Genomic DNA, 27,773 nt, shown 5'->3' with positions numbered 1-27,773 from the left:
GTAATCTACAAGTATGCTCATCAGATAATGCATAAAGCATGCAGGTTAGAGTCAATGAACACAAAGAGGAAACGCGTGGCTTGCATTGTAAGGATGACTAGAGAAAATGTCGACCTATGACTACACAAAAGATTTTGAAAACCCTGAGTTGTTCTCAGTGTATGAGAACATCTGCTTGCTGGTGGAATGTTAGCCTACATGCTAAGGGATCATGATACCATCTCTGAAAGTTGCAATTGCGTGGGGGAAAAAGAGGGAGAAGGTCCCTGCATATCACCGGCAATGATTAGCGCGACTATACGGCCTGGTCGGGGGGGGAAACGGTGTGGAGTGAAACCGAATACACGCAGCACTTAAAACACGCCTCCAAACTGTCCGCTATGACGTTGGCAGCTGCGGGCGAAACCGGCGACCACGCTGGATCCACAGATCTGTATAAGAAGGCCAGATCCAGAGAGCAGAGCAGAGAGCGACTATGCGATAGCTTTTACAGGAAACTACGGCACACAGGGGCGGGTAACGAAAATTGTGTAACATAATCGAGTACACAGGCGAATGTAGCCTATCTGTTGACCTCGGATTAACATCCGATTAATTGGTTGTTGTAGGCAGTTAGCGCGCTTTAGTCTTACTGTTAGCTCCGCTATATGTGCATCGCGTAAATTGTACAGGCATAGCTGCGGTTGAATTCGGCTCGTATGCGTAGAGTTTTATAGTCACGGACAATTATGGCATACATTTGCGTATAACATTTCAGTGTATTTCATAGCAAAATATTTTTTTGTACAATTTACAGAGTTTTTAACGCCAATTTTATTTAGGCTGCAATTACATAGGCTGCGACCGTACATATTTCGTTGGATGGTTAACACCTTTGAATTCGTCCTGTTGCTGTCTAGTCTGTCTGCCTTAAAACGAATTATAGGCTATATTTTCTGAAAGCATCTCGCTGGCACAATAGCATACTTTCCCGATTTAAAAAACAGTAACCTAAATAATAGGCTATTTGTGAATAGCCTATTTATAACCTAGACAATTGTGCCTGTACTATTTAAAAATCAAAATGGGAGTGGGTTCCGAAAATACGGAGTCCACTTCGGTTCACAATGGGGGCTGCAAGGAGGAAATTGAGTTAACTTTGAAACCTAGCTTAAACAGTGAGTTGGTGGTGCCGGAGGATGGGAATCACGCAACTTCAGGGAGAGAGACCTGGAGTCGGCGTCTGGAGTTCGTTCTCGCGTCTGTAGGGTATGCGGTTGGCCTTGGAAACGTGTGGCGGTTTCCCTACCTTTGTTACAGGAGCGGTGGAGGTAAGAAACATCAAGCTTGCTATTGAATAGGCAAACTGTAGTGTGGTTGTAGACAATATGTAGGCTATACGACGATAACAATGTATGTCACGAAAGAACGGCTACTCAAAAAAAAAAAAAAAACTGATGTAAAAGACAAACCTTTTCAGCAGCACATCATATAGACTAGTGCGGTTTGTGGAGAATTTGGATGCAGGGCGTCCGCTACTACCATTGTCACTGCAATTGGGTTAATTTTGGGCAGACCATCTCAGAATGTGTCATTTGCCAGATTATTTGTCAGAGAAACTGGAGCCGTCACCCTGCCACGCCGCGTATATAGGCCTATCTGCCCATGTCTCTTCCATACGTAACAATTGTATAAGAAGGTGCTGAATCCGCGTGTAGATCACAGGGTATTACCTAAGTACCCCGTCTTCTCCGTGTTCCTCGATTTCTGCCCAGCGTTCGAAAACTCAATCTGTTAGTCATATGCTGTCGGTTCTGTTGCATAAAATGTATTCATATAATGAGCTCTTACCGACGCCGTTATTACTCAGATGAAGGTCCATGTAACTATGCGATGTGGTCTTTGTACTATGTCATTGGAGAAGACAGTGCTGCAGATAGTGCACCTCATTCAACGGGGTCATAAATAGTATGCACTGACAACTACTGTAATCTACGAGTATGCTCATCAGATAATGCATAAAGCGTGCAGGCTAGAGTCAATGAACATGACGAGGAAACGTCTGGTTTGCGTTGTAGGTATAACTATAGAAAATATCGACCTATGACTAGGCTACACAAAAAATGTTAAAAACGCCGTATCATTATCGGTGTATGAGAACGTCTGCTTGATAGTGGAATGTTACGTATTAAGGGTCTCTCTGCATTTCAGAGTCATCCAATGAGAACTGCTTTACTGTGTGAACTGGACTTGATGTTCATGGCTATGAATAACTGTTCCATAATGAGCATTGCACCATAATAGTATCTGCTTATTAATAGGCTACATGTAATGTAATGTAATCTGCACTACACTTGGCATTCAAGAAAGAAACAGCCCTAACACGACTAACTGATCCATTAACCTGTTCACAAGATAACAGGCAGGCAAATGGCAACCTGTCTGATTAAATGGTTGCCTAGTCAAACTAATGTGCTCCAGGACAGCGGACATGAGAGGTCCCCCAATGTTATTTTAAATATATTATATTAAATTAAATATATTATATTAAAAACAATTTCTTCTTTCTTCCCCTTGTCTCCACATTTTGGACGTAATTTATCACTGTCCATCGCCGCAACCTCCGCTATAAATTTGGAAGAATGCAGACAGGCAAGCAGGCCTTCCACACGATGAGCCACCAAGGAGTCCAAAATGTGCACATTATTCACTGACAAAGAATTCTTCCTCAAACTATCCTTTTTGATATCTTGGGTAGAGGAACGAGTCTCCGTGATGTTTCTGCACACATCAAGCTACGTCCGTTGGTCTGAGTGTTTTCAACTCAAAAAATGTCTGCGTTAAATGTTTGCCCGTTAAATGCCAAAACATTAGGCTCTCGGTGTTTTTTCATCTGTGCATATATGGAAAAAGTATACACAAACAGCAAATACTCTAATAATTCCCGCACGATAACCTGTGAAGCATTGCTGCCATTTTATTTTGTATTTTTTGAGGAATTTAGTGGCCTGTACATTTAAGGATTAAACCGTATATGCGGGATTTATCCCACGCAAAGACATGCCAGGTCTGCGGTCCTAGTCCTTTTTATTTTTTTCTTCTTTTCCCCTCGTGAGCCTGTCAACTTCCATGATGCTGATGCCCAGTGAAGCACTTCTGCTTCTCAAGCCCTTTACTTCAAAGGGCTATCCCACGAACCCCCAGTGTAGTAGCTACATAATCTGATTTACTGACATTAACATAAGCCTGCGGTGGGAAAAAAAAAAAAAAAAAAGATCCTCTCGCATTGCTGTTAACACTTGATAGGCTTGTGTAAATGTGAACCACCCTTTAAAGCTTTAGGCTAGTTGGGTCTTATGCCATTGATGATCTAGACCTGTGGTAGCCAGCCCTGTTCCCGGAGATCTACCATCCCTGTAGGTTATCCCCCCTGTAAACCCTAATTTGGCACGCATGGACTCTGCTAATTAGCAGCTCAACGAAGGTCGCTAGCTGTTGAATGAGGTGTGCTTTTGTTAGGGTTTTAGTGGAAACCTACAGGATAGTGGATCTCCAGAAACTGGATTGGCTACCACTGATCTAGACACTACATTTACCAGCAGGCCTCATTCTAAACGGCAACAGCAGACTCTGAGGATAAGGCTTTCAGGTGCACTGTGTGCAGTCGTTTGGACCTGGAAATGACATGGTCCCATTGCATTATGGTGCTATTGAAAATTCATGCAAGTCTCAACCCTTTTTTGTTAAAAGTTTATTAATCTGCAGTTTCCCCTGTTTCCTTAAACACAGAATATTTTCAAAACAAATGAGACATTTTTCAAAAATCATCACGCCTTATTGACTGGATAGAGATTATAATTACTGGAGTTCGCCCAGAACAAACCTTCCACCAAAAGTGTACACACAAACAGAAAACAGCTCTTCAGTCAGTTTACAAATTTATTTATTTTGTTTTTTTTCAAGTGTTGTTTTCACAGCAAGCATGGGACACTAATAGACACACATTGTGTGTGTAAACTATCCTGTCTAAGTGTTTCCTGTTTGAGTGATAGTTAAAGCCTCCACTGATTGCGATATATCGTTGTGCAATTTATTTTTCTTCGCAGCCCCTACGGTACATGGAGTCCCACGACACACATGCACAAAAAGCACTGTACGAACAGAACTTCACCGGCATGTTTTTTTGTCTGCTGCAGAAAGTTATTTTGAGCTGTATTTGAAGAGTCAGCAATACATTTTTATATACAATTTAAAAACCAAAGGAACTGTGCACTTAAAAAAAATAAATAAATAAATACTATTAAAATTTGCAGCTAGAAGTAATAGCCTATATTTTCCTCTTATGCCTGTGTATATGGAAGGAATATCCAGTGGAAGGGATCGAAGCCAGAGAGTTTGACTGTTTATTCTGTGATCTCTAAAACTTTAGAAGGGGTTGAGAAATTAAGCAAAACAAATGGAAAATAATTTTAAACGATAAACAAATGGATTACTAATCCAGTAACTGATTGTGTGAGCACAAGAAATAATTTGTGGAATCATTTCTCAATTTTGGGCAGAGGTGTCTACAAAGTATATTAACTACAATTTATTTTGTGGTGTGATGATAAATTTTAATGAAGAAATGGGCAAGACGGGTTTCTGTTGGTAGATAAGTCTAAAATGATGTGGAAACATTGCCTAAACGTGTGAGTGAATAGACGTCCATGCGCATCACATGTTCATCCTTTCCCCAATAGCGGTGGTAGCTAATATGCTTCTGTTGATTTAATATAATAAAGTATTAGCACACATTTCATATTGATTTCTCAACCACACGGTTGTAGAGGACATTGGCTTAACCACTGGTAGCCTGTTTATTATTTAGCTGGTATAACCGTAAGAAAATGTATGAACCAGCATGTCTGAAGTGGTTTTGCAAGGCACAGTCAGTTGTAGCCTGGTGCTGGCTGCCGTGGGTGTGAATTCACGTGTGGTAGAATGACACAGCAAAAAGCATTGCCTAGCAACCAGTGTTTTGGTGTGCGTGCTTGGAAATGTATTCAGCAGGAAGTCTGTGTTTTTGCTTTCCCCTTCCTTTTTTTAACGGGATAAGTGCAGGCGGACTGCTGAGCTGTTTTAAACTTTTTTAAACTGAAGCTGAACAGTGTGTCTTAAAGGTTGTGCTGAATTATTGGCGTGTTGTGGTTTTGAAGACACTTCTTACCTCACGCGCCATTCAAATGATTAGTTTTACATTTAGGAATTACTCCATCGAAGATATAGACACTGACCTATATTTCCCAGAATGCCCCATGCCAGTGCACGTTACATCAGCAGAATCCGAGAACAAGGTGTTCAGGCTATCCCGTGTCTCTGACCTGAGGTACAATAAACAATCGTTGCTCTGGATAAGAGCGTCTGCCAAACGCCTGTAATGTAATGTAATGTAACAACATGGCCAAAGACTGACAGTGTGACGAGTCATACAGTACAGGCCTGGTTTTCATGCAAATGTAAAATCTGCCGTGAAAGTTTTACAGCTGTGCTCTTCCTGTACATTTTTCTCTTCTTACTGTGGTTTTATTTGCATTTTATTTAAAATGGGGGGGGGGGGGGGGGGGGGGGGAGAGAAAGCCGGGCTATTCAAATCTGTCCCTTGACGCCAGCAGTGCTGATGATTTTGGTTCGTTCCCTTCCGGTCAGAACTGGTTTGAACCTGGGACCCCAGGTGACTTAAATCTCTGGCACAATCAGTGGCATTAATTGAGAAATTAACTATCAGGTGGAAAAGAAAACCAGCAGTACCCCTGTAATAAAGTTTATAAAAACTTTACAGTAGACTATTAAAAAAAAATAGAAAAATAACATAAAAATAGCAAAACAGACTACCAGAAAAGGTCTTCCCAGCTGAAAATGAAGTATACAGAGCATGGTGACAGAGTGTCTGTAAAAAGTGCTGTACCGATAAAATTGAATTGAGCACGTGCTTTTAACATTCACTTGAATGTTGTCCCCCGTATTTTGCATTGCACTGCATAGGCACTTGCTGTAGTGCGGCTCACTTTCTATTGTCCCATTGTTACCGGTGTGAGGGAGGGCGGGTTCCCCTGTCAGACCTCCTCACGTCGGAATCTCGAAGGCCGAGCGCGTCTTATCTCCAGAGGCTGCAGAGCAGGGGGGCGGCCCAGCCCTGTCCCTCAGGATCCCCTGTTCCGCAGGGTTTCACTCCAACCCCAACAGAGCCTCATTCAACAGCTGAAGATGCTGTTCTGCTGATAATTCATTGAATCAGGTGTGCGAAATTAGGGTTGAAATGGAGGGCGGGGGGGAGGGGGAGAGAACCCTACAGGATGGTTGGGCTCCAGGAAGAGGGTTGGGCCGCCCTGCTCTGAGAAGGTGTGTTTGTGTAATGTTGGTTCTGCGGTGCAGTGCTGGCGTGATAAGGGGCAGGGAAAAGTGCGCTGGTGCCCCAGCTGGGAAGGCCAGGGGCGGGACCTTACAGGGCGTGCTCTTATCAGGGCCTTGCACAGGAACTGGGCCGATTCTGTCGCCGATCAAAATGCCGTTCCAGGCGCCTACATTGCTGCCTCTGAACTGTGTACAAACCCCTCCCCCCCCACCTTGATTTTTGGAGGGAAGAGACTGAACCAACCTCTGCCCAAATGCAACCGCGTGACATCTGTACAATAGGCTATAGCAGTGGTAACCACCACCTGGAGATCTACCATCCTGTAGGTTTTCATTTTCATTTGACACACGTGGCTCTTACGAATTAGCAGCTCAACTAGATCTCTAGGTGTGCTTTGTTAGGGTTGGAATGAAAACCTACAGGGCGGTGGATTTCCAGGAGCAGGGCTGGTTACCACAGGGCTGTGTAAATAAAATAAACCTGTGATTTTTAGGGTGAACTAATCCACGACACTGTCCTTCTCCAGGTGCCTTCCTCGTGCCGTACCTGGTCATGCTGTTTCTGTGCGGCATCCCGCTGCTGTTCATGGAGTTTGCCATTGGGCAGTACACCCGCCTGGGGCCCGTACACGCCCTGGCTAAAGTCTGCCCCCTGCTGAAAGGTGAGAGAACTGTCTCCAGTGGAGCGTTCAGGCCGGACGCGAGGAGCAGGAAAATCTTGCATCTGGCGCCTGAACCTTTTTTTTTTTTTTTTGTTTTTTTTTGTTGTTTTTTTTGGTCCCTTCTGTGTTGCATGGAACAGCCCAGCAAATGGTCATTGAGCGCTCTGTGCCTTTAAGAGCCACAGCTGCCTTGGTAAATTGAGATATCAACCTTAATTGACCTGCCTGATAAAATAAAGGCTGAATAAAATAAGAGAGGTTTATGAGTCATCATTGGGATGGGAGGGGTCATAGACAACTCTGTGTGTTAATGTGAGGTGAGGTGGGGGTGGGGGTCGGGAATGTAGAAGTGCATTTTGGGTCACTGACTGCACTGTTTTGGAAATGGGTTGTGTAGCAACGGCCATTGTTTGAGCTCTGTGTTGTGATGAATGTAACTGAGAAAGACAGGAGTTTTCACAAAGTGTCATGTGTAATCCACGGCATCGGGTTATATGGCTAATTTTTCATGCAAGATAAGCATGGCAGCCAAAAACTTCTTTTTCCGAAACAACATCCATGTTCATGCAAGAGGATTTCTTTTTTCCAGCAATGGGGTATTGATCTAAAAAAGTGTACAGCCTAACCCTCTCTAGTAAAACAACAATTTTCAAGAGTGGGAGTATTTGTACATTTACAGTGCTTGAGCCAGTACAGTACATAACCTACCACCCCCAACCCCCTATCCCAAAAAAAAATAGCAAGTGAGGAGACAGAAAGGGGAAGAAACGTGGGAAGAAAAAATGCAAAACAGTGGCGAGAGAAGGTATGCATTGAGCAGAACGCTTTTGTCTCTTTGCTGGGCTGTGGTTTAAACAGAAACACAGAAATTATCTGTGGACATAACCTCTGTCTTTGTCCATTGTGTGATCCTCAAATTATTATTATTTTTTTATAATTCTGTGTGTTAGATTTGTGTTTTTCCAATAGAAATCTCGACCTGTCACCTGACCTAATGATTTCTGATGATCTGTTGATGGTTGATTATCTTGCTGAACCGTTCAAAATTGCCAGTCAGTCTTTCAGTCTTACCCTACATGTAAGCTTGTGTGGCGACAAATCGTTTAGCAAATCATTGAACTCCAATCAAAAACCAAACAATAAATTTCTATTTAACATGCGTTCTGGATATCCACAGTATTGTATCCTGCTTGTTTCGAATCATTTAATCATGCCAGGCAATGACATTTTTCTTGTTGAAATGGTTTCACTGTCGCAAACAACAAAGGCTCTTTTGTACGCCCACCTGCCTGACAACTGTGTGTGTGACCGTTCCACACAAAAGTACATTTATTTAATTTTGGACCCTTCAGCCAATAGGAAGGCAGTCTTATTTAATGTGTATGGCTGTGGTCACTCACTGGTCTCCGTACTGTACGATAAAACCATTTTCTCAGGTATGACCAACCCATATATGTATTTTTTGTTTCCACTGAAAAGATATGAATTAGCTGAACAAAAGCTGTTCCGTCACATCTGAACTGGAACGTAGTGTGGATATGCAGAACACGGGACGAACGCTCGGTTAAATTTGTGACCCCAAAAGCGAAAAACCAAGCCATCAACAGTCATCACCTTTCTTGGGCAACGGTATTTGGTTTTGCCTGTTCTAACCTGAAGACCTTTTCTCCTTAGTTTTTTTTATCTCTTCTGAGACAGAGAAAGTCTACCCGGTCAAAACTTGAATTTATCACTCATTTCAGCCCGATAGTGACTCAGTGATAAGGGCCTAAATCAGGTAGTACTTTATGTATATTTCTTTTGCTATATTGTATCACGTGGTAAATGTCATATGCCTGTCATTGCAAAAAAAAAACAAAAAAACAAAATGGTGCTTATTGGTTTTCTGGCTTCTAACAGATCTGAACTATACTCAACATAACACAGTTAACTTACTGTACAAGTACATACAAATCTATCGTTTTCACCGTCCTCTTCTGCTTTTCCCGCCAAGTGCCTTAGTACATAGTCCCAGTTATTTTGCACTAGAAATATTCATCACAGTCGTAAAAATATCAGGCAGTTCTTCGTGTTGATACCAATTACATCTTCCTGATGAACACCTATGCCCTGTTTTCCATATTTTTTTATCATTATTATTTTTGACGTGAAAAAAAAAATAGACTCTGAGCGTGTAGGTTCTTTTGTTATTTTTACGCTTGTTTTTGTAGATTTTGTTACCAGAGGCACTGAATAAATACCATTAAGTAGAAATAAGAAAAGTCTTCCTTTGGAGTTCCTCTCTAGTTTCCTGGTGTAGTGTAATGTAATCTGTAATGCAATATTTGAATGCACAAACACAATGCCAACTGCTGTAGAGAGGGATTACCACAAGGCTATTACCTGTAATCTCTCTAGCAAGTCGCTCTAATTGTGTTCTATCGTTTTGTCCGTTTCTGACCGTCGTCTAGTGAGCTGCCGTTTCCTAATTACACAGAAGGGATTTGCCGTGTTTTAATAACTTCTCTTGGGAGAACCAAGGCACACACATTGCGTGTTATCGTGATGGACTACCGAGAATTAAATATTTCAGCTTTTTATTTTCTCCTCTGATGTGTTCTTGAGCATGTGTGTGTTTGTGTACATTGCTTATAGGAATGAAATTGTTTGAATTAGTCGATGTTATGCAAAAACCTCAAATGTCCATTAAAAAAAAAAAAAAAAAAAAAAAAGATTTTTAACATGCCAAGAAATTTCCATTTTGCCTCGTGTATTATATAGGCTTCATAACACAACTAATAACGTTGATTCAAAACCCCACGAGTTTAAACCCTGATGCTACGTTGCTGAATGGGAGAGAAGAGCTTTTTTATTTCCTGTCCTTAAGCATAAATGTTTTTGGAGGTATGACGTTTTGCGGCAACACTGACATTGCATTGCATTACATGACATTTAGCAGACGCTCTTATCCAGAGCGACTTACACAACTTTTTTTACATCGCATTTACATTGCATCCATTTACACAGCTGGATATACAGCATACTGAAGCAATGCAAGTGCCTTGCTCAAGGCTACAACGGCATTGTCCTGCCTGGGAATCTAACCTATCACCAGTGTAGTATAATGGGTGGGCGGTTTGCTGATGTTCTTCCAATGCAAGTGGTACGTCAGTTTTCTTTTCTGTCAGTTCATTGCAATAAAATAACAATAATAATTTTTGTGCCAACTGTGCCCTGTATGGAGAATTTGGTAATAAAAATAAATAAATTATCTTTCAACTTCTCTGTTGCCAGGTGTACAGTATATAATTTCACGCTTGGCTTAGAATTCTTTTATGAAACCAGTGCAATCTAATGTAATTCTATGAAAAATTTGTTCTAATGTCACACAAATGGCAGAACTGGAATGTACAGGTGGTGAATTGTTTGGTCAGTGAAATGGAAGAAAATAAATCCGGCAGATGTAAAAAAATTTTATATTGTTCCTTACAAACAAACACTTTATTTTTTTTAAAAGCCTTTATTTAATTTTGGACTGGTCTATTCAGTCAGTGTCCTGTATTGAAAAGTGCAAGCAAGCCCCTTTATTTATTTATATCGTGATGTTGATGTTTGGAAAGTTTTTTGTTTTTTTTGCTGTCTTTGGCTCACAATTCGTTTTTACAATTTACAGGATTCTGTTTACCATTCAGACAGGCAGTTTCACTTTAGTTTAAAAAAATTATTTATTTTTACTGTACAAGTTATTTTTCTAAGCTCCTATTTATTAAACAGAGAGCCACATAGTAGCCATATTGTCTGTGTTTCTGGGTTGACGCTGATAAATACAACCCAGAGTGCGGAGACTACTTATTAGTCAAAACCAGACTCCACTGCAGAGAATTAATGAAAAAAAAACACAAAAAAAAACTTTTTTTTTCCCACAGGTGTACTTATTGAAATTTATTTTAATTTTAATTTAATCACTTTGAGTTCTTTTAATGCACATTTAAAAAAAAATAAAAATAAAAATAAAAAAATACCAGAGAACAAACAAAGGTTGTTTCAGTGTGTGTGTGTGTGTGTGTGTTGTGGAGGATGGCTGAGGTGGTGGAAATTTGTTTGTCGGTGATGGTGGAACAGCCTGACCCTCTCAAATAGCAGAATTGATGGATATCTCCACGGCCGGATTAGCCTAAGCTAGTTCCTCTCTCACGGTACGATACTCAGGAAGGGGGAGTTCCCGCGCGTTCGTGCTTTTTAGGACCGACTGAATGAGCAGCCAGCACCCGGGGACGTGATGTGACGGGGGGGGGGGGGGGGGGGGGGGTGGCGTAATGCAAGCATGGGGTATTCCGCTGTTGGCCAAAACGAACCCGTGGCACTCCGCTGTTTGAACAAGTTCTGCAGCGCGAGGGTCGGAACAAAAGGCCGATAACAAAAGATTCACATAGCGCACCGTACAGGGTGTTTTTTTTTTTTAAAGCTTTTTGCAGGGGCTTATTATTTCAGTCTGCTGTTTTGCCTGCTTCACTGCATTCATACAGAGATGTTTACAGATTTGTTATTCAATTCGCTGTTCTCTGCACAGGGTGGTGCAGTGGGTAGCACTGTCACCTCACAGCAAGAAGCTCCTGGGTTCGAATTTGGGGCCTGGGCCTTTCCGACCTATGTTGGGTCTGATAATCTACTTGCCACACTTTTCTATATCAGGGTAGTTGGCTTTTTTAAAATGTATCTATTTTTTTTTTTTTTTAAAAAGGGAATTTACTAATATACAACAGAATTGGATATTAATGTTGTCATTGGAATATAAATGGCTTAGGATGTCCTGGACAGTCACACACAGACACACAGACAGACACGCAGACACACACACGAGACCCCGCATCGCGGTCTTTCCCGGGCTGCAGGCTATCGATGAAGCATTCACTGCGCAAGGCCGTCCCAGTGTGCTGGGTTTGCCGGTGTTTGCTGCGAGCGCGTGCCTCTGACACTTTGACCTTTACGCTGGGTCGATGACTCCAGCTTGCACCGCTGCGGCCGAGCCGCCCGTAACTGCAGCGTACCGTATAAACGAAGAAGTGCCGTCGAGTGTGGCTGGTCAGAGTTCACTCTGAGTCAACAGAGGATCACTTCCTCTTTCCTGTGAGTCTGTATGTCAGCAAGAACGATGCAGAACTGCTGATTCACGGTCGCACGGTTTTTTTTTTGTTTGCTTGTGGTTGCAAGTCCATCTGGGCTGTGTACATGAATTGGTTGCATTGTAGCTGACGCTCCAACTCCCCCCCCCCCCCCCCCCCCGTCCTCAGCCCCGTTTGACTTTATCATTTATAGCCAGACCGGTCTGATTAGGGTTCATCTCCTCAATAGGTACCCTTGTTCCACACACAACTTCCCTCTCACTGCTCAAACTGTGTGTCACTTTGTTTTCTGAGCCCAAGGTCTTCCAGACATGACTCTGCTCAGCTGTACTTCCTCCCACTGAGGTCAAGGTTGTGCTGATGAGGTTTAGAAATGTTTTAAGCAATGGCATGGCTCTGACTCAATTAGTGTTTTTTTTTTTTTTTAAACTAATCCCACCCCCCCCCTCCCCCCCACCCCCAATCTGTTTATTTTATGTAGTTTTTTTGTAGTTCTTTTTTTTTTTTGAGTTATCTTTATCAAGGATGCCAGTAACTCTGGATCTGATTGTATGTATGTCTCTTTTAGTCAGTTGGATAATGTGAACAAGGTGCAGCCTCAGTTTCTCAAATCTCAAAAGCGTCGTTGAATCGGATGGGGTAAAGTTGGAGGGAGAAAGTAGGAGAGATGTACTGACGCCAGTGTTTTGCTCTCAGAGGTTTTGTCACTTCACACGGTCACTTTAGGCCATTACTTATGAAGGCCTACCCTTCGAAAGAGGTAACATAGGAAAACACAAAAGCAGAAGGAGCATGCAACAACTTCTGCAGCAACGACAGCGACATCATTAGCGTGCTAGTCCGGCTTCCTGACTTCCGTTTTTACGTTGCTCTCCAGGTGTGGGGCTGGCCACCATTGTCATCTCCTATGTTCTCAGCACCTATTACAATGTCCTCATGACCTGGACCCTCTATTACCTCTTCAACACTTTCGGGAGCGCCCTGCCCTGGCAGTCCTGCAACAACACCTGGAACGTTTTGGCCAACTGTTCCACCGGTTTCCCCGGCAACTCCACGGACCTTCAGTCCGCGAGCCAGCAGTTTTTTGAGTGAGTCGTCGTTTGTCCTAAAGCAAACTGTTCACAATATTGTATTGCTTATTGTTTTTTTTTTTTGTTTTTGCTTCAATTCCAAAATTGCACTGTTGGCATTCCTGGAAAACCCCCCCGCCCCCCGCCCCCTCCCCCGCTCCATACACTACAGTGCCAACTGTTCTGTGCCTCAGGTTTTGATTTCCAGGAAGGGGATCAATTCCTGAGCTGTCAGAGATTTCTTTTGCTAAAAAGCGCATTATTCCCAGCCGGTTTTCATTGCTCTCATGACTGGCTGGGTCGGGAACAATCTGGCATTAATCAGTTCAGAGATGGATTGTGGGAAATTGAGTTTTCATCAGGCTGCCATTTTGGTTGCCTGCTGATTCATGGAAGTGCAAGGAAGCGCGATTCAATTCCATTTTCTGTTACTATCATCACCATCAGTGATACATTTTTAAGCCCATGCCACCCACCCCCCCCCCCCCCCCCCCCAAAAAAAAAAACACCAGTCTAGATGCTTTGAAGTAAAATAACCCGGGCATGAAGAACCGGATTTTGCATGGTGTCCGATTGCTTGTGTTTCAGCCGTAGGTTACTGAAGATGACCAGGGGGATCGAAGACTTGGGCGGTCTGCGCTGGGAGCTGTTTGGCCTCCTCATTCTGGCCTGGGCCATCGTGTACTTGTGTATTTTTAAAGGGGTCAAATCCACGGGGAAGGTCAGTGCAGAGTCACTTTCTTTTTGTATATGATGATATGATGAAGGCGGTCACAAAAATGTCACTCAATGAGTAGAATAGCTGGACACAGGGGGGTTGGGGTAATTTCGCAAGCCGGATGGCACTCCTGGGAGGAACAGGGCATATCGTAATTAATTCGGATAAATTTAACCTTAGTATGGGAACGAATAACATCCTTAGAATCGTCATTGGTGTGGCCACATTAAATATCCCCCATTGTCGAGTAGGAAACTAAACATTTTCATAGCAATCAGCCACCGGAGGTTGTGGCACTGATAAAACTAGGAGTGGGCTTTCCAAACTGTGGGGAAAAAAAGGGGGGGAAAGCCTTTAAAAAAACTGGATTTACAGGGTGAATATTTAATTTTATATTAAATAGTGTAAAACGTTCAAGGAGTCGCAGGCTGCAGCCGGCCAGTGCAGATGCTGAACGTTTTGAACTGAAGGGTATTTTTGGTCAAATGAAGAGGACTAGCCTTCATTGTTCTGGCTATGCCGCCCATGACTAAGCACAGTATAAACAAACGTGAGGTTAAGAAATGTAAAAAAAAAAAGTAACAGTGTGTTCCTCAGTTTCCATTTCTGTGTTCCCACGTAATGGGGAGTTGGGTAATTTAACCTAATTTCGGTTAAGTTGTGCAATATTTAGAAGGCATGCCCCCCCCCCCCCCCTTTGGGGTCGGGGTGATTGAACCGAACAAAAGGACTTAAAGCTGCTCTCAGAGTCCGCGTCCAAATATTTGGATAGACCTCCCGTGCTGATTCAAGCACGTAATTTTAAACAAAATGGATTCCCCCAGATTTAGCCCACGCTGAGATTTGACAGATGAAGTTCTAGGAAACCATTTGGGTCTCATCTTGTGTCTTGGTTTTTTCGGAGAAAAGCGCCCTGTTTCCTCGTTGTGTACTTTGTTGGGGGGGGGGGGGGGGTTCGGTGAAAATAGTCTCGTTTCCTCTTTGCAGGTGGTGTATTTTTATGTGGGGGGGGGGGTCGGTTACTAAGCGCTGTTTCCTTGTTGCAGGTGGTGTATTTTGTGTGGGGGGGGGTTGGTTACTAAGTGCTGTTTCCTTGTTGTAGGTGGTGTATTTTGTGTGGGCGGGGGCGGTCTGTTACTAAGCGCTGTTTCCTTGTTGCAGGTGGTGTATTTTGTGTGTGTGGGGGTGGGTCTGTTAAAAGGTGCTTCGTGTCCTCGTTGCAGGTGGTGTATTTTGTGTGGGGGTCGGTGAAAATCGTCTCGTTTCCTTGTTGCGGGTGGTGTATTTTATGTGGGGGGGGAGTTGGTTACTAAGCGCTGTTTCCTTGTTGCAGGTGGTGTACTTTGTTGGGGGGGGGGGTCGGTGAAAATCGTCTCGTTTCCTCGTTGCGGGTGGTGTATTTTATGTGGGGGGGGAGTCGGTTACTAAGCGCTGTTTCCTTGTTGCAGGTGGTGTATTTTGTGTGGGGGGGGCGGTCTGTTACTAAGCGGTGTTTCCTTGTTGCAGGTGGTGTATTTTGTGTGTGGGGGTGGGTCTGTTAAAAGGTGCTTCGTGTCCTCGTTGCAGGTGGTGTATTTTGTGTGTGTGTGGGGGGGTCTGTTAAAAGGTGCTTTGTGTCCTCGTTGCAGGTGGTGTATTTTGTGTGTGTGTGGGGGGGTCTGTTAAAAGGTGCTTTGTGTCCTTGTTGCAGGTGGTGTATTTTGTGTGTGGGGGTGGGTCTGTTAAAAGGTGCTTCGTGTCCTCGTTGCAGGTGGTCTACTTCACAGCCACGTTCCCGTACTTCATTCTGTTCGCACTGCTGATTAACAACGTGCAGCTTCCCGGGGCCAAGAACGGGATACTCTACTTCCTGACGCCCGTCTGGGGCAAGCTGCTGGAGGTCCAGGTACTGTGACTCAGCGAAACGAACACCCCCCCCCCCACCCCAACCGCCTCTTGAAAACTACCAAACCCCTCCCCACTCCCCAAATAATGACCTCATCGTATGACTATGAAGCTGTCCAGGATGGTCTGCTCACAAAAGGTGCCTCCTGTGCTAACCCTTGTGTCCTTCAGTAAGACGGCTATGGGCTGTGTGGGTGTCTAAGCTATTGCCTGTAGGTCCTTGCTGTGTTGCAGTCTCTCTGTTGGCCTGCTCCTCAGTCTTCCTGGCCTAGTACATTGATAGAAACACCTGCCCTCTTTGATACAGACACTACAGTAATTGTGCTGAAGGTCAAACTCTTTTTTTTTTTTTTTACCGCTTGGAACTTTTTCGAGCGATAGACTTTTGTGACAGTTGGTACGAGTTGCCTTGGTTATTCAATTACCACCATAAATGTGAAGTGTAAATAGTAAAAAAGAGAAGCGAATCTTTGGAAAATTTGGAACAAATCGTGGAAAAAGTGCATCATTTTGGAACGGGTCGTACCTGCACAGTCGGGGCTTTTTTTTTTGGGAGGCGGACGTTGACCTTAAGGCACCCCGCTCTGGGGCCTCGTGTTTGCCCGTCCCGTCTAGGTGTGGGTCAACGCCGCCGCCCAGATCTTCAACTCCATCGGGGTCAGCTTCGGCTCCATGATCTCCATGGCCAGCTACAACAAGTTCAGCAACAACATCCTCAGGTAAGCACAACAACATCAGGTGGGCACAACGTCCTCAGGTGGGCACAACATCCATAGGTGGGCACAACAACGTCAGGTAGACACAAGATCCTCAGGTGGGCACAACATCCTCAGGTGGGAACAACAACGTCAGGTGGGCACAGGTAGGCACAAGATCCTCAGGTGGGCACAACCCTAGAACTGTAGTCTTACTGCATCATAGCCTAAATCCATTTTTTTTCATCATCAATGTGTGTGTACAAAATATTTTGAAAAGTGGAAAATATGACCAATTTATCTCCTTTTATGGGACGATCTATTTTCGGAGGGTGTCGAGCGCACGTCTACCCACTTCAATCTTGACCTGGCGATCATCGCATCCTTTGTTTTGCTGTTTTTTTCCACGCAGGGACACCTGGATCGTCGCCCTGGCGAACTCGGCCACCAGCTTGTTTGCCGGCATTGTGATATTCTCCGCTATCGGATACATGGCTCACATTCACAACCTGCCCGTCGACAACATAGCCACAGACGGTGGGTGCCTCCTTCTCCATTTTCTCCCTTTCTCCTCCTTTCTTTCACTCTCGAGTCCTTAAATTGCGTTACATTACAGGCATTTAGCGGACGCTCTTATCCAGGGCGACTCACAGAACTGTATAGACAGCATCTACATTGCATCCACCTATACGGCTGGATAAATACTGAAGCAGTGAAGGTAAAGTACCTTGCTCAACAGTACAATGGTAGTGTCCAACCCAGGAATCGAACCTATTACCTTTTGGTTTCAAACCCAATTTTTTACCTGTTATACTACACTGCCGTCCAACATAAGTGTTGCTGTAGACAGAAATTCCGAATGTCCAGAAGTCTGTTGGCCCATATAGAGATGTGAGAGGTGATCTTGTCTAACTACTTACTGCTCCTTCTCTGAAAGTTGTATCAAAACAGAACGGCTATTATCCAAGTCACAACTGTTATCCTTTAGTCTTACCTTTGAAATTGGATCAAAATACAGAACATAGTTTCGTGAGATTACGACGTCTGTCTGTCTGTTCCTTTGATTTATTAAGTCCTGAGAAGCGATTGCTGGCCGGCTGCTGCCCTCAAATATGTTAGTGCTGTCAGTAGAGGTTATGAAGCAAACTGATGATGTATCAAACATTTTGAAAATGATACCTCAAGGAAACTTCAAAGTGACTGCAGGAATTAGTGGGCCAGGTGCACCTAGCTCACGGGAACTCAGATAAAATATGAATATTCTGTGAATTCAGTTCCAAAATTAAGACGGCTAATGGCTCATTGATGAAAGATCAAGTGTTCAGTATAATCAACTGACTGAGATGTACACTGTAAATATAAGAAGGCTGAAACACACCTTGTGATCACATCAATTCAAAGAGCTATTGGCAATATTTTTATGATTTCATCTTGGATTTCCCACGGGAAACGAACTTTCTCTCGCTGGAGGAGAACGTTTCGGTTTCTACCTCCCCTTTCAGGCCGTGACCACATCCTCTCCTCTCCCTGGGTGGCTATGACTTCCTCTTTCTGTAGCCAATCGGTGATCACCATGCCTGTGATTGGTCTGGGTCCACGTCTGCTTCTTATCTCTGTCGGAGTGGAGACGTTCGGCCCGTTCAGTTCACATACTGCTCTGTTGCAGCTCAGATTTGCGATTTATTTTTTAAATAAACGTTCTGATAAGCATTATCAGGTGCACGCACCCGCGCGTTTTATTTCAGATTTTTATGCCCTGCCAAATGGGTGGGAGAATGGATAAGGATCTCAAAATAAAGACTAAAAAATAACTTTGTTGAAAGGACATTAATCTTTTAAAGCTTCCGGGCATTGTTTCAAAAAGTAGAAAATAATCCACTTTTAGCCAAGGCTTTCAGAAGACTTTTGGACCTAATCTAGTTCCATTCACTTCGCAATCAGATTTTACTCTAACGTCTACATAAGTTTGTGTTCCATTCTTGTTTTGAAAGATATTCAGTTATTAAGCAAACACCACAGTGGGTACAAAAACCCACTTGCTAAGAAGCAAATAACTGCAGATACTTTAACTGTGCCTCTAGAATCTGTTTTTTCAATATTCACAGAGGTGAAAGGAACTCGACATGATGAGAATAATGTGTCCCTCTTAAAGCCCAGTTTCAAAATGTGCAAGTTGAGCTTTAGGTAATGCAAGACCCGGCAAGAAAAAAAAATTCTTAATTTTGGTTGTGTTTTTTGGTAAAAAAAAGGCGGGTTTGGAGCTTGACTGAGACGGGGGTCATGTGTGCCAGCCAAGGGACCAAAAAAAAAACAACTTGAAATAAACCAGTGAACGGGTGCAAAATTCAGCTCCCGACCGGCACAGACCAGTTTCAGATCGTGTGTGATGAATTGTGGTGGGTTAATGGTACATTTTAGAGAAACATTGTGGGACTGACCAAAGTGTACGGGGGCGATCGTGGATAACTCTGGAGTCTCAGGGAACAAATTGTTAATCGGAAATGAGACGTTGGTGGACCGGGACCAGCGTTGCCCTGCACCATACGCTCTAGTTTTGTGTGGCTGTGCCGGTTACTCTGGTCTGGGAAAATGTGTGCCTGCTTTTAGCTTCCTGAGCCACTTTTAAGACCGGGCAGGGGGGCATTTTCAGTACTGGCTGATGTGTGCACAGGTTGTTGTTTCCACCAATTACCCTGACTAAATAAGATAACTGGCTGTTTACACCAATAGTGTGGTTCACTCGTAGATTAAATTGTAGTAAAAAGGTTCACACAGGGACGCGAGAACAGTCTTTGGCTGTCATCCACGTGCTTATCAAAGATGTGGCTTAAATATCAGATGGTGTGAATGTTAGGGCTGATGTCAGAGAGTAATTACCGCTAGAATTTGGCTTGAAAACCAGAAACAGATTTGACCCTCATTGGCCATCTCTGTCTTAAGCCCAAACTCATGATTTTTTTGGCCTCTGTTCTCTTAAATAGCCCAGTGAGCTGATCTCTCACGCAATTGGGTTTTTTTTTTTTTTCCCAGGAAGGTTTTGTCTCGATATGCAGCGTTTTGGTTTTATGGTTTCAGGACCTGGGCTGGTGTTTGTGATGAACCCTAAAGGTTTTGGTTTTATGGTTTCAGGACCTGGGCTGGTGTTTGTGATGAACCCTAAAGGTTTTGGTTTTATGGTTTCAGGACCTGGGCTGGTGTTTGTGATGAACCCTAAAGGTTTTGGTTTTATGGTTTCAGGACCTGGGCTGGTGTTTGTGATGAACCCTAAAGGTTTTGGTTTTATGGTTTCAGGACCTGGGCTGGTGTTTGTGGTGAACCCTAAAGGTTTTGGTTTTATGGTTTCAGGACCTGGTCTGGTGTTTGTGGTGTACCCTAAAGGTTTTGGTTTTATGGTTTCAGGACCTGGGCTGGTGTTTGTGGTGTACCCTGAGGTGCTCTCCACCATGCCTCTGTCTCAGCTGTGGTCTGCTCTTTTCTTCCTTATGCTGCTCTGCCTGGGGCTGGACAGTCAGGTGATATGCGTCACACGCCTCACACACCCACACACACATACACGCCAATTCGCACACCCATTCATACACGCGCACACACACACACATTCAGACTCATATTCTTTGAAAGTGCAGAGAAAGGTGTTTGCCTCCACATTCCAGCAGACTGTACTCTAAGAAGCTTAGTGAAGTATGTGAACCGTGCATAACATCCACAGACTCGTGGAACAGGGTGGATATGTGTGAAGTGTGGTTAACAAGCAACCTGTTTATGATACCTGTGCTGTAATAAGCAGGTTTATGGAGGAGACATGGAGTCTTCATTCCTATTAGCTGTGGTCAATTTCATTTTTATTTTTAATGTTTAATTAATATCCAGCCTTTTTTGCCACCCAAGTGGTCACTGAAATTCCGGAGATCAAGCAGATTAGGAAAAAACCAAGGAAAAGCTGATTTATAGGACTTTATATTCCAAACTCCTGGTGAGATGGTAGTCTAGCGACGATAAGCAGGTGAGAATAATTCAACGATTAAGAGACAACACTGTCACGATAAGAGACAACACTGTCACGTTAAGAGACAACACTGTCACGATAAGAGACAACACTGTCACGATATGAGACAACACTGTCACGATATGAGACAACACTGTCACGATAAGAGACAACACTGTCACGATATGAGACAACACTGTCACGATGTTAAAATCGCTGAAGCTTTTTTGTGTTGTGTTTTTTTTTTCCCGGCAGTTTGCCATGGTGGAAGTTGCCGTGACGTCCATCATGGACGGCTTCGGCCCCAGGGCTCTGCGAGTCCTCAAGCGCAAGGAGTTTGTCGTCCTGGTCGTGTGCGGCGTGGGCTTCCTCCTCGGAATTCCGCACATCACTCAGGTGGGAGTTCTGGAACCCCCCGGGCCCCCGTCGTCGACCCGCGACTTCCCTTTTTTTTTTCGGGGGAGCCGCCGCGGGTTTTTTTGTGTTCTGGACCGCGTTCAGCCGTTTAGCCGATAGCCCCCATCTCCTGTCCGATGTGCCGAGCATTAACCTTTTTTACGGTTACGCGTTTTTTCCCTGATGCCCTTTTCCTGCTGAAATGAGCATAGTTTAGGACTATCAGAACACGCCAGTGGTTCTCAGGCCGTAAACGCCTAAATGGGTATTCCAGGTGTAAGACAAGTCATTTTGTGGAGCTCACCCCCACGGTATGCATGTAGCGCGATTGCTAACGACATCGGCAAAATACAACATGGTGAACTCTGGAAAATAACGTGTTTGTACCCATGTGAAATATCCCTTTAAGAACGTGACTCTAGAAGAGTTTAGATTTGGGTCGTGGGAGGGACTGGTGTTGAACGAAAGTGCTAAAAAGGTGATTTGCCTTTGCCATTTTTGTTCGAGAATCTTTATCAGAGGCTCACACACCTGTGAACTTGGGGCTAAGTCCTTGGTTCTCCACTACCGGTGCCTGTAACTGTTTCAGATAAGAAGGTTCCCGCCAAAGCACAGCTGCTGGTGAACCTTAAAAAAAGGTGATCCTCTGCTAATATCTATGTTAGTCCCTATACTTTATGGTATAAAGCCTTCATTATCTTATGCCCGTACAATCAAAAGCACTGATTTACTGTTCATATTCCGTCCCAGAACTGTCCCTTGCAAAATGAAACTCAGCTCAAGTTGTTCCATTACGTCACGCTACAATCCTTTATCTCCCAACACATCAACATGAGATAATAGCTCACCAATCTTACTGGTAATGGATTGTACTTTAGCTTCTGCTATCTGCTCTGGTGTTAAAGACTAGGCTTTTTGGTTGCAACCGGGATTCATTTGTATGCTTTTGTTTTGGTTATCTAGGTAGCACTGAGTTAATTGAAACGTAATGCAAAAGATGGCTTTCTACCTACCTTTACTAGGACTATGGATAAGTTGGCTACACACAATGTCCTTGGCCTTAGTCATAGCAATGAGAATCATAGTTTTGCGTGAAGTGCTTTCTGGGTAGTGTAGTCCGAGTGCATTTGTTAGTTTGCACTAAGTTAACGTGTGTCCTCTGCTGCCCTCTCCTGTTCAGGGGGGGATCTACGTCTTTCAGCTGATGGATCACTACACGGCCGTGGTGTCTCTGATGTTCCTGGCTTTCTTCGAGGTGCTCGCCACATGCTGGCTTTTTGGTAACCATGCCGACGAGGGGCACGTTGGTGGAGGGGGGGGGGGGCAGTCTACTGCGGGGGGCCGGGGGTCCCACGGGGTGGGGGCGTAATTGTCCCTCAGAGAAATGGTTTCGGTCAACAGGTTTTATTTAGGAGCATCACTGGCCAATCGCTGGTTGAACGTGTCACGCTCTAATTATACTACATCTGATTTATTGTGCGCTTGTCATTGTATGAACAATCTCAAAGTGCTACATGAGTGAATTCACATGACTCTGGAGGTGGCTGCATGTGTCACATGACTGAAGGTGGCTGCATGCGTCACATGACTGAAGGTGGCTGCGTACATCACATGACTCTGTTAAAGTTGACTGTGTTCCCTGTGATGGTTGGCGGCTCGCTGACTGTGTGCTTCTCTGTGCCGCAGGGGTGGGCCGCCTTTCCTGCCTGGTGGAGAGGATGCTGGGAAAGCCCCCGAACATCTTCTTCCGGTTCTGCTGGATGGTGGCCTCCCCTCTGTTGGTCCTGGTGAGTTGGCCCGCCGGAGCCCTTCCTGTGTGGGCAGGGTACGGGCGTGGTTTTTGATAGGTGCGTGTGCGCCCCCCTCCCCCTCCTCCTCCCCCCCCTGCAGTGTATCCTGATCTCCAGCGTGGTGCAGTACACCCCGGCCCGCTACGGGAAGACCTACCGCTACCCGCTGTGGGCCGAGGTGCTGGGCTGGTTCATCTCCCTGGTCTCCATCGTGTGGATCCCCCTGGGAGCCCTGCATGAGCTCTGCTCCCACAAGGGCTCCTTCCTGCAGGTAGAGTGCGCACGCTCACACGCACACAGGTACGCACGCAGGTACACAAACGCAGTCGCACACACACGCTCACACGCAGGTACACAAACGCAGTCACACACACATGCTCACACGCACACAGGTACGCACGCTCACACGCAGGTACACAAACGCAGTCACACACACACACTGACACGCAGGTACACAAACGCAGTCACACACACACGCTCACACACACACAGGTACGCACGCTCACGCGCAGGTACACAAACGCAGTCACACACACATGCTCACACACACTTATGCGCACACATGCACACGTAGGCACACACAAGCTCACACGCATACAGGCACACACACTCACACACATGCTCAAACACTCACACACACTCACTCATGCACACACACACACACACATACACACACACACACACGATTGGAGGGCCATCCCAGGCACATTTCAAGCACTAATTTAAACAGTCCAAACTCCCGTTTTTCCGATATTATGGAAAGCAGTCCTCCCTTACCACAGTGAAGGCATCTCTCCTTCAGTCTCAGTGCTGGCTGTGCTTCTCTGTCCCCCTCAGCGGCTGAAGGTGTCCGTCATCCCCACGCTGGAGCTGGACATGGTCCACCACCTACCGGAGAAAGGCCAAGCGGACACGCCCGAAACCGTGTCCCTGTTCCCCACCGCCCCCAGCGGACCCCCCCACAGCGGCCCGAGCAGCAGTGTGTGAGCACCGTCGCCCCCCCCCCCCCCCATCCACACAGAACAACCTCTACACGGGAGCGTCTTCTTTAAGCAAGCGTGCTCACCTCTAAATTACATCACGTCTTTCACTGAACGGCCAACGACTCTAACCAACAGTAAGCTACGTGTCAAGCATTCCTCCTTCACGTCGGGCAGTCTCCTGCTCCACGCACCCGAGCTGCTGAACGTGTTGCGTTCGCTCATTAAATCAAGTGTCTGAACTTGTGAAACTCTTTAACACATTTTCGGAGATTGTTACTCTTGTGGCTTGCTCCATCGCACGACGTGATGAACGCAGCGATCACACCCACAGACCGGAAGCAGCCCATAAATAACTTTAGAAGGCTTCATTTCACGATGCAAGGTTGAGGACAGAGCGCACACACACACACACACACACACACACTTGGAAAGTATCCAGGCTTTCATATCCTGTCTGCTAGTGGATATGAATGTACCAGCGAAGGCAATTAAGTAGCCACATGCACATATGATAAAATGTGAAAAAAAAAAAAAACATTTTTAAACCCCAAGGAACATATCAAATCATATCAACCTATGTCAGGTCCCTGGTCTCTTTCAGAGATTGAACTGATGTGACATTTACCAGCTTTACAAATGCGCATGCAGGTGGTGGGGCTGGATCGTCAAGCTTTTCATATAAGCTTACTGTGGCCCTCTTTTTCAAAAAAAAATAAATAAATAACGCAATAGAGAGGAAAAGAGAAGGTAAATATGTTTATTTATGTGTACCATATCCACACGTTTAACAAACCTGCATGTCTGGCTTATTTGGGCGGCCCCCTAGTGGCTTCCCGAAGAACTGCCGGTGTGTTTCCATAACGACTACAGTTAATGGCTGTTAGCTTAAATATCCAGTCGGCTACACGCGGCAGCTCGGTTGGCTCGGGAAATTAAAATGTGTGCCATAGCCGATGACCAAAGCACGGGGATATTTTCCCCAGTTCTACATGTAATCACTTCATTGGCTGCCAGCAAACGACATGTAAAGGATGAGCCAATCAGAGAACAGAAGGGTACAACTTACAATACAAACTACCTCCAGCTAGCAATGTTTGAATAATATACATTAGACTGCACTGAATTTATTAAGGGGTGTACAAGGGTCATTAATGACATTACTAACAAATAATTACAGGTAAATGACAAGTGCATGTAAAGAAAAGACTTTGTGTAGCGTGGAGCGCAAATTATTTTCTAACTCCTATTTTGTAGTCATGTCATATTTATATTGCCCTCGAAACTATGAGTGCCTTTGGTTACTGTGGTTGTTCTGGTGACTCTTAATAATTTGGAATACATTTTTAGCACCAAAACCTGTTCTATTTCGTGATCAAGGAACTCAGTCCTTGAATTAAAACTTTGAGTTAATAGCTGCTTCAAACCTCAAGTGCATTATAAGAAAGCTTTATTTGTGTACAGGGAATAAATCATGCTAAATTCAAAGAAAAACGTTATAATTATTCTCAGATAGTTGATGTGTTACCAGAGTTGAATGAAAAAAATATGGTTTATTTTGTATAAACAGAACTTTGCTGATGTCTGGCTACTCAAAACAATGCTTTATTGTCTGGGTCATTTTGTATTGTTTATATGACGTACACAATATGACTCAACAGAAAACCACATGTTGCTCTTGCTTTGCTTTAAAGGATCAGTGTGCTTCTGATGATATTTACTGGCAAAACATGTATGAAATTAAAACAAAGACAGACACTCGAATTACTGAATCTAGTCAAATAAGTAGCACTTTTAGTGGAAAAAAGTTCCATGTACCCTTTGGTACACGCCTTTTTTTGGTGTCTTCTGTTGATCATCTTAAGTTTCTTTCTGCAAGTGTCCATTTTGAATCAATTTACAGTTTTGTCTTCCGTACTCTAATTGTGACCAGCATAACTCATAATTTGGTTGTACTGTAAATTTGTCAGTCGTGTCATTGAGTTTCAAAAATCCAGGCAAATATGGGCTCACAATTCCTTCTTAGTAAATCAGCCAAGTATTTTTTTTTTCTGCGAACAGTTAATATATATAGTAAATATATTCGATGCAAATGCATTACAAATGACACAATTTTAAGGGTTCGGTCTGATTATAAAGAGGGCCTCTTCTACAAACCCTGCTTCAAAATGTCACCTGACTATTGTAGTCTCTTTTGACATGCTTTTTTGTGCTATACAATAGCTTTTGTAAGATTTCCTAAATTCTGGTTTGTTGTGTCTGATGTGGCTAACTAGCAGCTGAACAAGTACGACTGATTGCTGTATCTTTGCCATTCCTAAAAACAACAGAATCTATGTGTTCTTGTATCTATAATTTGATGTCATTGGCCTTGCTGTTTATGACTGGTCCTGTGGGAGAAACAACCATCGTTTTGCTATTAATCTTTTTTCATCTCTTCACCGTCTTTGACCCTTGAACTTAAAACCCAGACGGTAATGGGATTTCCTCCCATGACACCCCTGATAGTGGCAATTACAAGTCGGGCATTATTGAAGTAAAATTGTACATCATCCTAGCTCTTTCTAGAAGTCTCAGATGTTTACAAACTGTTTTTTTTTTTTTGAGCACCTTCAAGCTCTGGTCAATTTTCTGGCAAGTCTGGATATTTTTTGCTGCACTTAGCAATTTTGACTGTTGGGCTCCCGTAAGCCAAAAGAACTGCCAATTCTCGTGGAAAAAGTCCATTCCGTAATGCAAAGTTCCAGCAAACTGACGAAAACTTGAGGCAAAAAGACATGCCTTGGACAGAAGCTGAAGATGAGGCGTTTGCTCATTCAGCACTGGTAAGAAACCGGTCTTTGTGTTCCACAGTTTGCACCGGTGGCACCTTTTTAAGACATTATGACAAGTACTGAACCTGGTACAATGTGTCAGCTCAGATTATTCTGCAAGAATAAATCATAGCCGACTTGTGTACAGTATGCACTTCGAGTTGTAATGAAAAAAAAAACTTACCAGTCTTTGAGTTCTGTGAACTTTGTATGCAGAATTTGTGAAGGACTCCGACTGTTTTTAACAGTAAGAAATGTTTTAACAGACTATGTGTTATCAAAAGATAACATGGGTGTTGCAAGAAAACATGGGTGTTGCAAGAAAAACAATCAGACTTTTTTTTTTGTTGGTTTAGCAAGCTAATGTGCGAGTTTGTCCTTGTTTGTTCTAGCTCCATGATGATGTAAAAGGAAACTGTTATAAATTATTGTTTTGTTTAGTGCTCACGAGCTTGAAAATCAGGCTTGTTTTCAAACCCAAAGGCAAACGCTGTTTTTGTAATGCCAGAACACAAATAGTGTGAGATGTGTGTAAGTAGACTCAATGGGCCCCATTCACAAAACCTTTCTTAAATTATTCTTACTTTTTCTTTTAAAAAATGCTCCTATGGAAAACCAGTATATGGGATTCATGACACATGTGCAGACCTTCGATGTTGTGCATATCCCAGGTGTATGAGATGGTGAATGCTGACTGTTTGTAAATTATACGCGCTATATATAATCCTGTTCATGTGATTAGCGTAAAGAAACAGATAGATAAGGAAAAAAAATGAATGCCGTAATGTTTGTCGAAACGTTCTAACACACGGTTTACCATCAAATATGATCGTACGCATGTTTCGTGAATGAGGCCCATTGTAATCCTTGTGTGCATTCTCATTCAGTTGTAAATTTAAGAGCCCCCAGTATGCTTCTTATGGGGGGGAAGAAAATGTTTCTAACAAACACCTAATAGCTATCATCAGAGTTGGGATCAACTTCCATTTTTTAAAGCAAGATGAGATGGTTTAGTTTAAGGATTGATGAAGGATTTCTTATGGTATTGTGTGCAGAGGTTTTTGGTAGTACTGCTGTATGACTATCATTTATAGCCTAACTATGCATTATTCACTTATTTTGCTGTCATTTTTTTGTGCTTTTGGATATAATGTATGTGTACCAGTTAACCGTTTCTTGTATTTTTTTTTGTGTCTGTGTTTTTGAAATTGTTCCCTTTCCATTTAATTTTTAATATAATTGAAGAATTTTCAATAGTTGTGTAATATGTATTTTGTTTTCATATCATGATTAAACTTGACTGGAATAA

At 43.7% G+C, this 27,773-nt stretch overlaps 1 protein-coding gene across 1 annotated transcript; it reads left to right on the top strand.

Moving 5' to 3' along the window:
- The first annotated feature begins 395 nt into the window (after nt 1-395).
- On the top strand, nt 396-27,773 carry si:ch211-225b11.1 (uncharacterized protein LOC561694 homolog). Its single transcript, XM_035436426.1, has 13 exons — nt 396-1,310; nt 6,897-7,031; nt 13,011-13,221; nt 13,792-13,924; nt 15,672-15,806; nt 16,421-16,524; nt 16,913-17,037; nt 19,900-20,012; nt 20,741-20,881; nt 22,062-22,161; nt 22,568-22,668; nt 22,772-22,942; nt 23,509-27,773. Exons 1-13 carry the CDS (start codon nt 1,064-1,066, stop codon nt 23,656-23,658), a joined length of 1,866 nt encoding a protein of 621 aa, XP_035292317.1. The 5' UTR covers nt 396-1,063; the 3' UTR covers nt 23,659-27,773.

This window comes from Anguilla anguilla, chromosome 10, assembly GCF_013347855.1.
Source record: "Anguilla anguilla isolate fAngAng1 chromosome 10, fAngAng1.pri, whole genome shotgun sequence".
NCBI lineage: Eukaryota > Metazoa > Chordata > Actinopteri > Anguilliformes > Anguillidae > Anguilla > Anguilla anguilla.
The sequence above is the reverse complement of the archived record's forward strand: the minus strand, read 5'-3'. Positions and strand labels throughout refer to the sequence as shown.

Excerpts from the sequence above, each read along its gene's own strand:
- si:ch211-225b11.1 (XM_035436426.1), top strand. The coding sequence starts at position 1,064 with ATGGGAGTGGGTTCCGAAAATACGGAGTCCACTTCGGTTCACAATGGG. Across the intron at positions 13,925-15,671 it reads GGGTCAAATCCACGGGGAAG|GTGGTCTACTTCACAGCCAC; the intron begins GTCAGTGCAGAG and ends TCCTCGTTGCAG. Across the intron at positions 22,669-22,771 it reads CCTCCCCTCTGTTGGTCCTG|TGTATCCTGATCTCCAGCGT; the intron begins GTGAGTTGGCCC and ends CCCCCCCTGCAG.